Below are 14,923 nucleotides of genomic sequence, written 5' to 3' on the forward strand. Positions count from 1 at the left end.
TGTGTAACAGAAGTGACGTTCCGACCAAAAAATACTTACTTACTAAGCAATTGCACTGCGTTCCACAGCGCTATGCTTTTCAAACACTTCATGAGCGGTAATCTGATAGAACACCCAATTTCAGAGTAATTTCATCAATAAAGTGAGCGTATATACATAAATATAGTATATTGACATCTGTGATGCTGTTTTGATGTTACATTTTGAACAGTTCCATCGCTGACAATAGCGTGTGACTTGTCATGCAATTTGACCTGTCACTCACATGACAAGTTGCACCGGTGTGAACGAGGATTAAAGTGATATTAAAGTTTTTTTTTTTGTTTTTTTTCAATAACAAACATGTTATACTCACCTGCTCTGTGTAGTGGTTTTGCACAGAGCAGCCCTGATCCTCTTTTCTCCAGTCCCTTGCCGCTGCTCCTGGCCTCTTATTCCTGTAGAATGCCCTTAGAGCAAGCAGCTTGCAATTGGGGCACCCAAGCGGGGTTGTTCTCAAATCGCAGCTCTGCGTGTCCATTCACACACAGAGCCACGGCTCAGCCCCCACCCCCTCTCTCTACTCATTAGCTCACTGGCTGTGATTGACAGCAGCGGGAGCCAATGGCTTCTGCTGCTGTCTCAGCCAATGAGAAGGGAGAGTCCCCAGAGAACCGAGGCTCTCGTGCCCAGCTCTGGAGAAAGATTAGGCCAGTACTAGGGGGGCTAGGGGGGGCTGCTGCACAGAGGAGGATTTTTACCTTCATGCATAGAATGCATAAAGGTAAAAAACCTTGAGCCTTTATAACCACTAGAATCACTCCAACAGAATCCCTCCAGTGCTGTGACCACTATGCCCCCCTCCCCTATAGTCATTTCTGTAAACTGGCTCCGGTTGCTAATGCCCCATATTGTATGTGATGACACCAAGTCTCTGCCCGCAGACCAGAGCTTTGGGCAGAGAAGGAGAGTTGGCTGGCCAGAGTGGGGTATAAGGTAAATGATACAGCCTGTTCTGAAATTCTTCAGACATAACAAGCTATTAACCCTTGCAGTGCAGAGGAAAAGGGCTAACAAGGTAGAATTTTCTTTACTTTCATGGATTTGGAGTTTAAAATTGTTTTTTGGATATGGTATATGCAGATTTTATCCAGACCCTGTTTTGTTTCTTCTTAGTTGTCAGTACATATTTCAATGTAAGCTGCATTCCTGGAATTGGAATCTCCACCCCAAACCTGTGTGAACTATGCCAAGGTCCCAAATCCTACGTACGAGAAAAGAACCACTTCTGTGAAACCAGCAGCAATGAACCTTTTTCTTACTCTGATGGTGCTTTCAGGTACAATGGGCACATTTTGCAGAAAAATTTGGATTTTTCACTGACCTCTGTCATTAGAATAATATAATTTCACAGCATGTAGTTTTGCTGTGAAGATATCAAGAGCATTCCTGTGAGTTAATGGAACATATATCGCTATATAAAATTAATTTATTATTAAAAAATTATTAGAAAAAAATAATAATAAAATCAATAAAAATCTGCAAGTCAGATATGGCACAGCTCAGAGTTGCAGTGCACAATACATTGAATACAAAGGATAGATCTTATAGCTTTAATATCGGTTGTTTGTTATGTTTGTAATGTGCAGGTGTCTGAAGAATGGAGCAGGTGATGTCGCTTTCACTGATCACTTTGCTATAATGGATGTACCTGGTAAGTTTCATATACTTTTGTAAAACAAATATATATGAAAACACCTCTTTTGTTTCATTTTTAGCTATTGCCCAATGAAGTTCCCGCTGCCAAAGCATTTGCATACTATTTTTAATTCTTATGATCTGTAATATTATTTTTTAGCTGGTCTCACATTTTGGATGGTGGTAGAAATGTATATATTTAAAAGAGACGTACAGCCAAAGCTTGTTTGGCTGTACTTCTCTTGTGGATCACAGGAGTGCAGCTCGTTACACTGTCAGCTGACGTCACAGAGCCGGTCCAGGCTCGAGAAGGATCACGACCACATGGGCAGGACCTGCCCACATTAGGGTTGCCACATCATCCCTTTAATCCAGGACAAACATTAATTACACAGGTTCTGTGGCTGATTAAGGTGGTAATTAACCCCCTTCCTGACCAGAGCACTTTTTGCAATTCAGCATTGCATCGCTTTAACTGACAATTGCGCGGTCATGCGACGTGACTCCCAAACAAAATTGTGTAATTTTTTTTCCCACAAATAGAGCTTTCTTTTGGTGGTATTTGATCAACCCTGTGGTTTTTATTTTTTGCGCTATGAACAAAAAAAGAGCGTCAATTTTGAAAAAAACGCATTATTTTTTACTTTTCGCTATAATAAATATCCCCCAAAAATATATAAAAAAAACTATTTTTTTCCTCAGTTTAGGCCGATACATATTCTTCTACATATTTTTGGTAAAAAAAATCGTAATAAGCTATTATTGATTGGTTTGCGCAAAAGTTATAGCATTTACAAAATAGGGGATAGTTTTATAGCATTTTTATTATTCTTTTTTTTTTTAATGGCGGCAATCAGCAATTTTTATCGTGACTGCAACATTATGGTGGACACATCGGACATTTTTGGGACCATTGTCATTTATACAGCAATCAGTGCTATACAAATGCACTGATTCCTGTGTAAATGACACTGGCAGTGAATGGGTTAACGACTAGGTGGCAGTGTAGGGGTTAAGTGTGTCCTAGGGGCGTGTTGCTAACTGTGGGGGCGTTGCTGTGTTTTACACATCACTGATCTCTGCTCCAATCACAGGGAGCGGACATCAGTGTCACTGTTGCTAGGCAGAACAGGAAGATGCTTGTTTACTTTAGCATCTCCCCGTTCTTCCTCTCCGTGAGGTGATCGCAGGTATCCCCATGGCGATCGAGTCCGTGGGACCCGCGACCCAACTGACAGAGCTTTCTGCGGGCGCACTCCCCGCAGCCTCTTAAAGGGCAACGTATATTGCTACTTTGCAAGAGGAATAGGGATATCCCCTGCTTTTTTTTAAATTACTCAGTGGGGAGATTTCCTTGTGTAGAATCGTGGATGTTCATCATCTGGGTGTGTGGATAATTGTTTAGGTATCTAATCAATCTGTTATGAGCAATCAGATCCCTGTTTGTATGGTCAGTTGTATTTAATATAGCAATATAAAACGTCAAACTATGTTTATTTACTTTTATTTAGATTCAGAACTGGATCAGTTTGAACTTTTATGCCGTGATGGATCCACTGCTAGTCTTAAGTCCTACAGAACTTGTAATTTGGGACAGGGACCGAGTAAAGGGATTGTCACAAGATGGCACATGCAAAGAGTGACTAAAAAATTTCTTACTCTGATTCAGGTGATGTTTTCTGTCTTTGAAAAAAATGAACACAAATATTTCTATGTAAAGTACACAGCACTCAGATCTGAATCTTACAGTTTCTGTTTAGAATATAATGTTTACTAATTTTGTATAGAAGGGAAGTGTTGAGATTTTATTGCTGCCTGTGAACCCGCTGGTGATACTAATGCACACAATTCGATTATTGGACGAATAATCATCTGGGTTCTTTTCACATGCTAATCTCTGATCGAACCTGAAGATTATAAGTTACAAATTCTCGTACGACAGAATAAAAATTCCGAAGTGATGTAATTTGTTGTAATGTATTTGTACTGCATTGTCGAAGGACAACTGTACTGATTAAATGAAAATCGTACGATCTGGCATCATACAAAAAAAATTTCAGTGCATGCCCGATCGCATAATATTGGATGAACTGTCATGATTGGCTCTCGAAAGCTCTGTACTAAGGATCCGGTTATTATATGATCGCTTTTAAAGCGTTTTTTTTCGTACGATTTTCTGATCGTGTGTATGGGACTTTACGCTCTGATTGTTGCTGTGATAGAAAGTGATGGGGAATCCAATATGATACAGCTATCACTGGAATAAGAGTTGACGGTAAATTTTTCAACTGGATTTTCCTTGAAAATGTATCTTTCACCTCTTGTTGTGTCTAAAAGGCAGGAAGTAAAGAGAAAACTCGCCTAATTGAGTACAGATGAAAAAAATAAAAAATGATCATGGGCTTTAACCATGTTACTGTAAAAAAATTACACCAAAGGCTAGTTTACACTTGCTTCAAAACAAAGCTTTGGACAAGCTTTGTTAAAGCTCTCTTAACACCAGTAAAATGCTCCTGTTACTAAATAAAATGGTTAGCTTACAGTCATGTTTACACTTTGCTTTTGCTTGGTGCTTTGGTGGGGCTTTGATGAGGCTTTGGTGGAGCTTCGATGAGCCTTTGGTGGGGCTTTGATGGGGCTTCGATGAGACTTCGGTGGGGCTTTACTGGGGCTTCAAGTGAGCTTTGCCATAGACTTTTATGGAGGCTTTGAAGATGCTTTGAAGCACCACTAAAGCGATATGGGGTATAATTTTTGAAGCGTAGCCAAAGCAAAGCAAAAGCAAGGTGTAAACAGGACTGTAAGCTAACCATTTTATTTAGGGACAGGAGCTATGACTGGTGTTTTAGAGAGCTTTAACAAAGCATATCCAAAGCCTTGTTTTGAAAAAGTGTAAACTAGCCGTTAATGTGTGTTGAAGCTGAAGCAAGTGTAAATGAGGTCTAACATTCCTGTTAAAATACTTCTGTAAAGTATTACATTGTTAATGGTCCTGATGTTCTTAGAAAATCTTTCTTAATCCTACATATGTGAAGTTCTTTGTGCCTGGATGGTAAAAATGGTTTTATAATATCAATGACATTTCCCAGGGTCCTTTGCTCTTATCTGAGCCCATCATAGCTCAACATGTCTCCTCCATTTACCCGTGGTCCTCCCAGTTCCCCTCTATGCTCCTCTTCTCTTTAGCCTCTGCTGTACTGCAGAACCCTTGTTGAACTATTTTCACGCACTTTGCATAAATTCTATAATTCTTTGTAACCTCTACCCAACACATCTCAAAGCCTATAAGGTTAAAGGGGGATTAAACTTTCCTAAATTATAGGTGACACACACACACATATATGTATATATATATATATATATATATATATTGTCCTTCACTGTATCTTCATTATTCCTTTAATTTCAAGGCAGAACATATTTTATACTTCTTGTTAAATATATGACTTTTTTTTTTCTGCTCAGAATTTGTTTGGAAGAAGCGGGAGACAAAATAGGCGCCTTAATCTCTTCTCTTCGGAGCCTTATGGGGGACAGAATCTCCTGTTTCTTGACTCCACACAGGGACTACAGGTAGTGGAAGAAGATTTGGAGATGACTGCAATACTAGGACTGGATTATGTGGCTCTCCTAAGGGGCCTGGGCCATGAAGGTGGGAAACAAGCCGAGTTTGGAATAGTTTAACAGATGTTTAGTCCAAAAGAGATTTTTTTGCATGAATGAGCTGCACATTTTACTGATGGTCAGAAATATGCTTTTACTGAAATTTATTTAATTTTTCAGGAGTAGAAAAGGTAGAAACATTACATGTCACAATGGTGATAAAACATATCAATACACATTGAACAGATAATCCTTCCCAAATTTAGGGCTAGGGTGGAAACTATCCTATAACACAGTAAAACTGGATTAGAGCAAAGTTTATGAGGAATCCATTAATGAGAGGTAAGCAACAGTTTGAAATGTTACGGGTGAACATTCACAGAAAATACTTCAGAGCAATCGAGTCAGTATCATGTTTACTAATCCGTTAGCATCCTAGTGATTCTGTAACCCAAATAAAAGATTTGAGCAAGAGGCCGGGGGAGAGAAACAAAAAACTCCCCTTTTAAGGAGGGGTGAAGAAAAAAAAGCGGTCAAAGCCTCTGTTGATCATCTGAAACCCATAGAGACCCAACAAGGAAAGGAGAAAGAAGAGGGAGGAAAACGGGTATCCCAGGGGTTCTAGGCTATGTCACTTAGAACCATCACATTTCAAGGAAGCAGGAGGTCATTTGAGAAGGAGAGAATTGGTCTAACCAGGGTTGCCAGAGGTGAGAAATATTCTATGGTGTCAGATGTGCGCCATTTTAATTCTCACTCATTTACATACATTCCTCTGAAAGTAAATAGGTATATAAAGTGTAGCACTAAATATGATAATCTGCTAAGAACATGTCAAGTCCCCCAGACTTATAAACGTGCATGAAATGATACCGTAATGAACCGGTGGCCTATACTAAAAAAATGTCAAATAAAATTACAAAAAAATGTGATAATATCAAATTCAAAAAAACGCAGAGTGTAATTAGTGATACACATTAATGACCCGTGCAGATATTAACATTTCACATATATAAATCTAAAGCTAGGCTAATAATGAACCTGCACAGAAAGCCTAATTGATACAACATAAATGAACATAAACCATGTGAGAAAAAATGTACATACTTTCCTCTGGTTGCCCATCGAGTGATCCAAATCAGGTGGTCACAGACACCAAAAGTAGCAACACTGGTTGACAATATTAATTAATCTTTTTAAGATGTGTATTACGAAAATAGGAGATTCTGAGTGGGATTTTAAACTGATGTGTATTATGTGTCTTCCATCATGCTTGATCCAACCTTTTAAAGCGGTAGTAAACCCGCTAAATTTTTTTTTTTTTTTACCACCTGCAAAGCAAAAGGCATAATGAGCTAGTATGCACCGCATACTAGCTCATTATGAAATACTTACCTTAGAACGAGGCCCCGACATCTGGCCCGATCCACGCCGAGGGAGCTGACATGCTCCCTCTGCATTTCTTCCGGGTATCGCGGCTCCGGCGCTGTAAGTGACTGGAGCCGCGATATCGCCACTCCCGCGCATGCGCACGGGAGATTTCATCCCGGCCGAGTCCGGGCACTGCCGGACTTTCATCCGAGAATCCCCTTGTGCGCATGCGCCGCTGCAGTCAGCGGCGCATACCGAGGGGAATGCGGTTTAGGAGATATTTTTTTTACCTACAGGTAAGCCTTATTATAGGCTTTCCTGTAGGTAAAAGTTAAAAAAATTAGTATACAACCACTTTAAATAGTGTTTACAGTTTGTTCCTTTCTTTATGTATAAACTCTTCTGAATGTAGAGAATATTTGTATTATTTACATGCTGCTAGTTTTAATTCCTATGATATGTATTCTTATTTTTAAGGCTAATATCACACTTTGGATTGTGGCAGGAAATGAAAATGCACTTGGCGAACTGAATTAATTTTGTATGAAACTATGCCTGAAAAAATAAGCTAACTTGAAAAGGGAGTTAATTTAACACTTGTAATGTTATTGTGCTGTGTGTTTATTCTCCCCTCCTTGTTGGTATAGACTTCTCTTCTCTGGAGATAATAAAGGGGGTTGGAGTTAGGAAGGCAGTTATGGAAAGCAGTCAGCCTTGTAAGGAGAGGATGTAAGAGTTGAAATGAACATTTTTCCCTTTGTGTGCCCCCTCTCTTAAAGTGTTATTAAATCCAGTAATATGAAAATAGTTAATCCACCCCCCACAGTGCCCACGTCTTATAAGGCCCCTTTCACACTGACGATCCGTTCAGGCCCGCCTGTCAGTTTTTCAGGCGGACCTGAACGGGTGCTCCATAGAGCTCTATGGAGCGTCGGATGTCAGCGGTGACATGTCCGCTGACATCCGACCCGCTCCGATCCGAAAAAGTGTGACGGAGGAAAAAGCTATTTTTCCATCCGTCTGCGGATCGGATCGGGTGACGACGGGCACTGCGGTCCGTCGTCATCCGATCTCCCATAGGGGAGAGCGGCGCTGTGACAGGTCCGTCCCTGCGCAGTGTGCAGAGACGGAGCTGTCATCTCCCTGCTCAGCGGGGATCGGCGGAGTGATCCCCGCTGAGCAAACGGACATCCACGGGGCGGATCAGAACTGATCCGCCCCGTGTGAAAGGACCCTTAATCTTCTTTTTACATTAAAATATTGCCACTATATACCTTTTTGAATGATCTGTATACCACGGTTACATCATAAACTACACAGTTTCTTCAGTGCTGAGAGTTTTCAGGAAGGTGGAGATTTTCAGCCTGTATACACACCCACATGTGTGATGTCAATATCATCTGACCTGGCTATCTCTGAGAACAAGAAACTGTTCTCGCCAGCATAAAAGACCCAACTTAGCATGTGCAGATTGAGGTTGGCTGGCTACCTTGCCTGTTCTTTCCATGGTAGACATTGCAGGAGGGGGAGGATCTATGCATACAGGATAAAACAGCCTTTTTACACAATGCAGAGGATTAACTCCTAAAGTTTCACAGTGAGCATAACAAGAATGCTATTCTTTATATACAGACAGATTTTACTGTTGTGGGTTTAGCATCACTTTAAAGGGTTGGGATTTCATCTTTACAGTTTGGTCTGGGAATATAAACCAATCATGTTCAAGTGTTTCACTCCTGAGGAGGAAGAGAGAGACAAATAGCACTCTTGTTAAATATGGGAAGAGACTGCAGCCGCCATGGAGTAGTCTCCACTGTTGTTATTATTATCATACGTTTCTTGCATTATTTGAAAGTCAAGAAAAGCTGTTTCTTGCATCCTCTGTCTCATTTCTATTGTACACAGAGTAATGGAAATGGACCTCGTGGCAACATAGCATGGCCTGTAGATCCTGGAAGGGGGCTGGAATGGTAACACACAGCCAGCTCAGGATATTCATGGTGGTGGCTAGGTGAAGGTGGGTTCTGATGGAAGGGTGATTGGAATGGTCCAAGATACATCCTTCCGCTGCAGCTGGGCTTTTGAACCTGGTCCTCAGCTGTAGAATTACCCTCAGGGATCTGGCATGTAACCATAGTATTAGCAAGGCCTTGTGGATAGGCATACAGTATTAAGTATGAGGCTCTTGTCTTTGCCTTTCATGTTACCCTGTTATCCTGGGTCTTAAATACATGGTTTGTGTTGAAACAATAAAGGGGCTCTTTCAATTGGGACAGTAATATTTCTGAACAAGATCCCTCAAGAAATATATGAAGATAAATAAATTCCACCTTTCCAACTGCTGGAATATTGTATGAGCTTGGTCTCATAAACTGTTGTAGACTTTTAACTAGATTGTTTGAAGTGTGGCTGTATCCCATTGTTCTATTGTTTCTGTCTGCCTTGGGAGCAACCTATTATGTGATGTATATGTGTTTCTAGCATGTAGACTGGGGGCAGTGTGGAGGGAGGGGGGAATTCCTCCAACAGCCCTCCCTGCTGATAAGACGGTCTACTGCTGAATAGTTGAATACACATGTGTGTCTCTTGTTACTGAATATAGTTTACCCTGCCCTGTGTCATTATGCAAAGAGGGAGGGGGGGGGGGGGGGTTGTCCCCGATTGTATATCTCTTTGTGCCTGTGTTTGAAGAAACAGTCTTATGTTTGTTACCACCCAACACTGAAGCTCGGACAAGTGACTGGGTGGACTAAGGGACCTTGGATTGTGCTGGTGCCAGACAAAGGAACCATATACGGCAGCTATATTCTTCTTGAGTATGGGGTCCGTCACATTGGTGGCAGCGGTGGGATTGTGCTTCCTTCCTGTGAACATGTCCAAACCACCACCAGGCTCCAAGGTCCGGATAGCAGGAGAGGAGAAGTACAGATACCAGCCGCCATGGAGGAGGAATTCCCCCATCCCTCCACCATCTGGTCTACATGTTAGAAACACATATGCATACCATATTAGATTGCTCCCAAGGCAGACAGAAACAATAGAACAATGGGATACAGCCTTACCTCAAACAATCTAGTAAAAAGTCTACAGCAGTTTTTGAGACCAAACTCATACAATATTTCAACAGTTGGAAAGGTGGAATTTATTTATCTTCATATATTTCTTGAGCGATATTGTTCAGAAATATTACTGTCCCAAGTGCAAGAGCCCCTTCATTCTTTCAACACAAAACACGTATATAAGACCCAGGATAACAGGGGTAACATGAAATACTGAGTCCGGTGTGGTTGTAAGGTGAATTGGGTTAGTGCAGACCCGACTGAGTTTCTGAGCTGCCCCTAATTTACACAGGGTGACTTACTCATAGGAGGGGCCGGAGGAGCTGGACCAGGAGTTTTCAGAATTCTCTAACGTAAGCTGGGTTCCACAAGCCCCCAGCCTAAAGTGACTCCCGTCACAGCATCCATGCGAGGAGCTGGAACCTTGCTCAGCTCAGACAGTGTCAGTAAATTTAGAAATAAATCCTTCCCTTGTGTAAGCTTTAAAGTAACGCCACATCTACCTCTGATCACTAAGGCACAAACTGGTTACGAAAGCTTGCACCTCCAAATATATTGTCAGAGAAGGTCTTTTTCCACCCATGCTCGCCATGCTCCTGCATGCATGCGGATTGGTGCTTCAGCGCACACACGTGCACGGCCCGATGGTGCAGTGCACGTGTGCACAATAGCACACATGTGCGTGCAGTGGCTCACGAGTGTGCACAGTGGCGCATGGATGTGCACAATGGCGCACAGGTGTACGCGATGGTGTGGCTATTTCAAACGGCTCTGGCGTCCAAACGGGTTGCTGGTTTGTCATCAGCAATTTGTAAGCAGGACTTTACTCAACCTGCTTACAAGTGTTTGACCCTCGGCCTGCCCAACGAACTTGCTTACACGGATTTGACCCCTGGCCTGCTTCATGGACTTGTTTACTTCCTCTTGTGCCTGATCCCTTGCCATGTTCCGTATTGTCTGCTAACCTCTGCACAGGACCCTCAGCCAGTTCCTGAACCTCGGCTCACCCCCTGCACAGTTCTACAGACTTCTTCAGGAACTACACCTGCTGGTGGCCCATGCCTGTGCGTGCCACCCGCTCCCTGTACCACCTCCGGGGGATGGGGTGCATGTAGTCGCAAGGGCGAACTGCTATCGGCATCTCGGCCTTGGTAAGTACTTCTTGTGACATATATGCAGTTAGCCAAAGGCACCCATAGCACACAAACAAATATAAAGATTTCCATCTGAATTTCACAGATTAATTAAACACTACTATAAAAAGAGAAAATATTCAATAAAAAATACTCACAAAGTTGACTTCACTGCCTTGCCCCCCTAGTACCAGATATCACGGAAATGTTTTGCTGGGATATACTTGTTATTTTTGTATATATTATGGAACAATTGGCATAATTCTAAAGTAGTGAATATGATTTTCACCAAACATTCACTGATGGTAAAACAATCATGCACCAGGATGCAGTAAATGCTTGGTAAAAGTCAGATTAACAATATAAATATGCCTCTTATACACACGATCAGAAATTCTGCCAGCAAAAGTCCGATGTGAGCTTTTGGTCGGAAATTCTGACCATTTGTTGCTGGAGCAATTTCTGACAGCAAAAGATTGAGAGTAGGTTCTCTATTTTTCCGTCCGAAAAACCATCCAAGATTTTCCTGATGGAATTTCCAATCGTGTGTACGGGGCATTAGTGTTCATATATGGTTGACATGATTAATTCAAATAGATAATATTTTGGCTACACAACGGTCAGAAAGATGAGATAACATATCCATTTCAGGTATTTCACTTGATCATAGTGTTATACGTTGGTGCTGTATCAGTTCATCGGAGCTAAGAAAATGTGAAAATTGGGCACTGAGTGTGAGGTCAGATCCACTGGTCTGCGTCCAAGCCACTTCCCTAACTGGATGCATTGAGATGATCAAGGTAAGAACTTGCCATCATTAAGGAAATGTAGGTGAGAATAGTCCTTTATTTAGTACAATAGTGGAAGCGTTAGGTTTGGAGATGACAGAGAGACCGAGGATAACACAAGTAAATCTATCGTGTTTCTTAACTTTAAAAGAGAGAGAAAAGGATAAAAAAGGTAAACTTTTATTTCTCAGACATTCTAAATACCGTAAATGTAATTGAATGAAGAACATTAGTGTAGCCTAAGGCTCGGTTCACACAGTACGCGGCACGACTTGCAGCGCCGCGACCTCAGCGGCGACTTGCAAAACGACTTCTGTATAAAAGTCAATGCAAGTCGCCCGAAGTCGCCGCAAAAGTAGTACAGGAACCTTTTTTCTAAGTCGGAGCGACTTGAGTCGCTCCTATTAGAACGGTTCCGTAGTACAGAACGGGGAGTGACTTGTCAGGCGGCGAAGTCGCCTGGACAAGTCGCCCCTGTGTGAACCGATCCTTAGTGGTAAGGAGCTGGTATGTGGAGACATTTTTTAGTTATAAATGAATTACCTTATTGTTCTGGTACTTTTATCACAATGTTACAGAAGTAGAGTTTAGTCTGTAATATTAGTTGTGAGGCTAATTCCATATAGTTACATAGCTATACTAAGTCATGCTATATTAAATTGTTGGCAGAATAATTGTAAAAATATGTTATCAAAATATACCTGCTTGCAGTCTGTCAAGATATACCACATCCCCACATGTCTTAAAGGTGTTTCCTGGTTAGTCTTACCTAAAGATAAATGAACTGAGACCAGGATTAGGAGCAGATCTCTCCAATTTGACCATTATGAATATCTGCAAATGTGTGGCTGTTCAAGCCAAAAAGTTTGTACCATTATTGTATATCTATGTTAAATTATGATCCTTTCCAGGCAACCCTTTTTTTAGAGCTATTCAAGAAGATTCATGTTACCAGATGGAATACATACATCAAAGTATTGCAGCTGCTGTTCTCTTCTTATGTACCAGTGCTGAATACTTGCACTTAGTGTTTTATCTATTAAAGCAGAGTTCCAGAGTTTTTTTCAGACCCTTTTGGTATGTTTTCTTTGGTACTGCCGTCTAGGGTGTCCACGTGCCCCGGATTACCCGGGATTGTCCCCGATTTGAGATTTGTGTCCCGAGCACCTTCATTTCGGGACAATACAGTGTCCCGGAATGAAAAAAACAACACAGTGACCAGACCAGTCCACTCCACCGACTCACTCCGCCCATCCACCGCCACCCTTATAAAGTTTAACACATCTCAGACTCTCACACATGACACATAGGCTGGCTGGCTGCCAGGCTGGTTGCTATGCTAGGGGCCGCCCGTGTCTAGAAACCAGTGACATCAGCTGAGGCCTGAGGGGCGGGCTGACAGACACGTGGGCACTGGCAGTCAGTGTGGGCAGTGCACTCGCCCGCATCCTATGGCTGAGAGTAGCGTGCGCGCCCACCACCCAGTCCGAGAGAGAGAGAGCAGCCACACCAGCCAGCCAGCAGCGCACAGAGTGACGCCAGTGATGGTGACCAGACTCATCACCACCAGACAGATCCACAGTTGTTCAACTTCTCTCCTCCTGAGCACTGCAGCCAGCCAGCCTGAGCCTTGTCTGACTCCTCCCACCCACGAGGTCCTCGACCAGGACAGTGTACTGTACTGTCTGTGTTACACTCACACTTTATCCCCCTCCATTCTTCTGCTATCCCCCTCCAGTTTTCCTCCGTGTCCCCCTCTGTTCTGCTGTCCCCCTCCGTTGTTCCTCTGTGTCCCCCTCCGTTCTTCCTCCGAGTCCCCCTCCATTCTGGTGTCCCCCTCCGTTCTTCCTCTGTGTCTCCCTCCCTTCTGCTGTCCCCCTCCATTCTGCTGTCCCCCTCTGTCGGACAGCAGAACAGAGGGGGACACAGAGAAAAACTGGAGGGGGATAGCAGCAGAATGGAGGGGGGCAGCAGAACTTGCCAGAGTAAGTGATGTACAAAGTACGCCGTTGCCACTAAGTGACTTAGTTAAAGCAGGTGCACATTGCATACCACCTGTCTAAACTGGTTACCACTGTTTGCTTTTTTTGCCCAAAAATTTGGCAAAAAAAGTATCAAAAAACATATTTTTTTGGGGGGTGGGGGTGTCCCTGAATGGCATTTTGGAAATGTGGTCACCCTACTGCCGTCCCATGGCATTGTGGCCAGGTACATCACTAATGTGTTTTTTTTTGTGCCCTTCTCCTTCCCCTCGTTGCCTTTTGGGACATGTGTGTGTCCCAGAAGACAATGGGACCATTCAGAAAGCACCACACACTTGCACATGCACAGTAGGAAACAAGCTGTGAAGCCTCAAGGCTTCACTTCCTGTTTCACTTAGTAAGCATGCCAGCACCTGCACCCGGAGCTGATGGATGGGTGGGCTTTGGGTGCAACATTGCGGGCTCCCTGGACAGGTAAGTGTCCTTATAATAAAAGTCAGCAGCTACAGTATTGTAGCTGCTGACGTTTCATTTTTTGTTTTCACCTAGGCTGGAACTCCAATTTAATTATTTGCTATATAGCTTATATGGTGTCCTGTGTTATTGTCTCATCCTATTTTGGCGGTATTGTTTTAGAGTAACGAAGCAGACGCTGTAACTTTAGATGCCACTCATGCTTACATTGCTGGAAAGTGTGGTCTCCAACCAGCTACGGTTGAATACTGGGGTGAGTGTGCAAAGTGTTCTAAGATATTGTATAAACGGTCTTAAGTTCAAGTTTAAGTTTAAGTTCAAAACATATTAAAACATGAGGAGGGATTTACCAGACACTCCAACTCTCCAACTGAAAAATGTGTTAATACCAGTTCCCCGAATTAGAAATGAGCAGTAATAAGATGTACAGTGTTCCTCTGGAAATTGCTGTCCCATGGCACTACACACTTTAACTTGATGTTTGTTGCATTTAGGAGGGATGCTCTCACCCTCTCCACCAGTCCAGCGTACCTCTGCCACCTCACTCCCAATAACGGAATGGGATCCCGCCGTGCACATAGTGCAGACACCTTTACTCCTGTACCATATAACCAGGTCATGGATCTCTGTAATGCGGTTTCGGTTCCGATTGCTACTAGAAACTGGCTGCCAGGGAGGGACCCAGTATATCAACCCCCTTGCTAACGAAAGACCTACAGCATTTCTGTTCATAATCCAAAACTCGCTAAGCAAACCCCACTCTCTTGGGCCCCAGCCTCCCCCCTCTTTATAACACAGGTGGGCAGAATGTAACAAAAAGCCCGGGAACAGCAGCA

General features: G+C 42.8%; 1 protein-coding gene across 1 annotated transcript in view; it reads left to right on the top strand.

Moving 5' to 3' along the window:
• The window catches only part of LOC143940299 (serotransferrin-1-like), a 72,062-nt gene that overhangs the window by 15,506 nt on the left and 41,633 nt on the right, over nt 1-14,923 (top strand). The window contains exons 5-10 of the mRNA XM_077461518.1: nt 1,156-1,318; nt 1,629-1,693; nt 3,189-3,346; nt 5,143-5,329; nt 11,495-11,643; nt 14,250-14,340. Of these exons, the coding sequence (XP_077317644.1) occupies nt 1,156-1,318; nt 1,629-1,693; nt 3,189-3,346; nt 5,143-5,329; nt 11,495-11,643; nt 14,250-14,340 (813 nt within the window). The remainder of the gene's footprint in view (nt 1-1,155; nt 1,319-1,628; nt 1,694-3,188; nt 3,347-5,142; nt 5,330-11,494; nt 11,644-14,249; nt 14,341-14,923) is intronic.

The sequence above is a fragment of the Lithobates pipiens genome, unplaced genomic scaffold, assembly GCF_037356315.1.
Source record: "Lithobates pipiens isolate NorthernLeopardFrog02 unplaced genomic scaffold, aLitPip1_a1.2 Scaffold_3, whole genome shotgun sequence".
NCBI classification, from domain to species: Eukaryota; Metazoa; Chordata; class Amphibia; order Anura; family Ranidae; genus Lithobates; species Lithobates pipiens.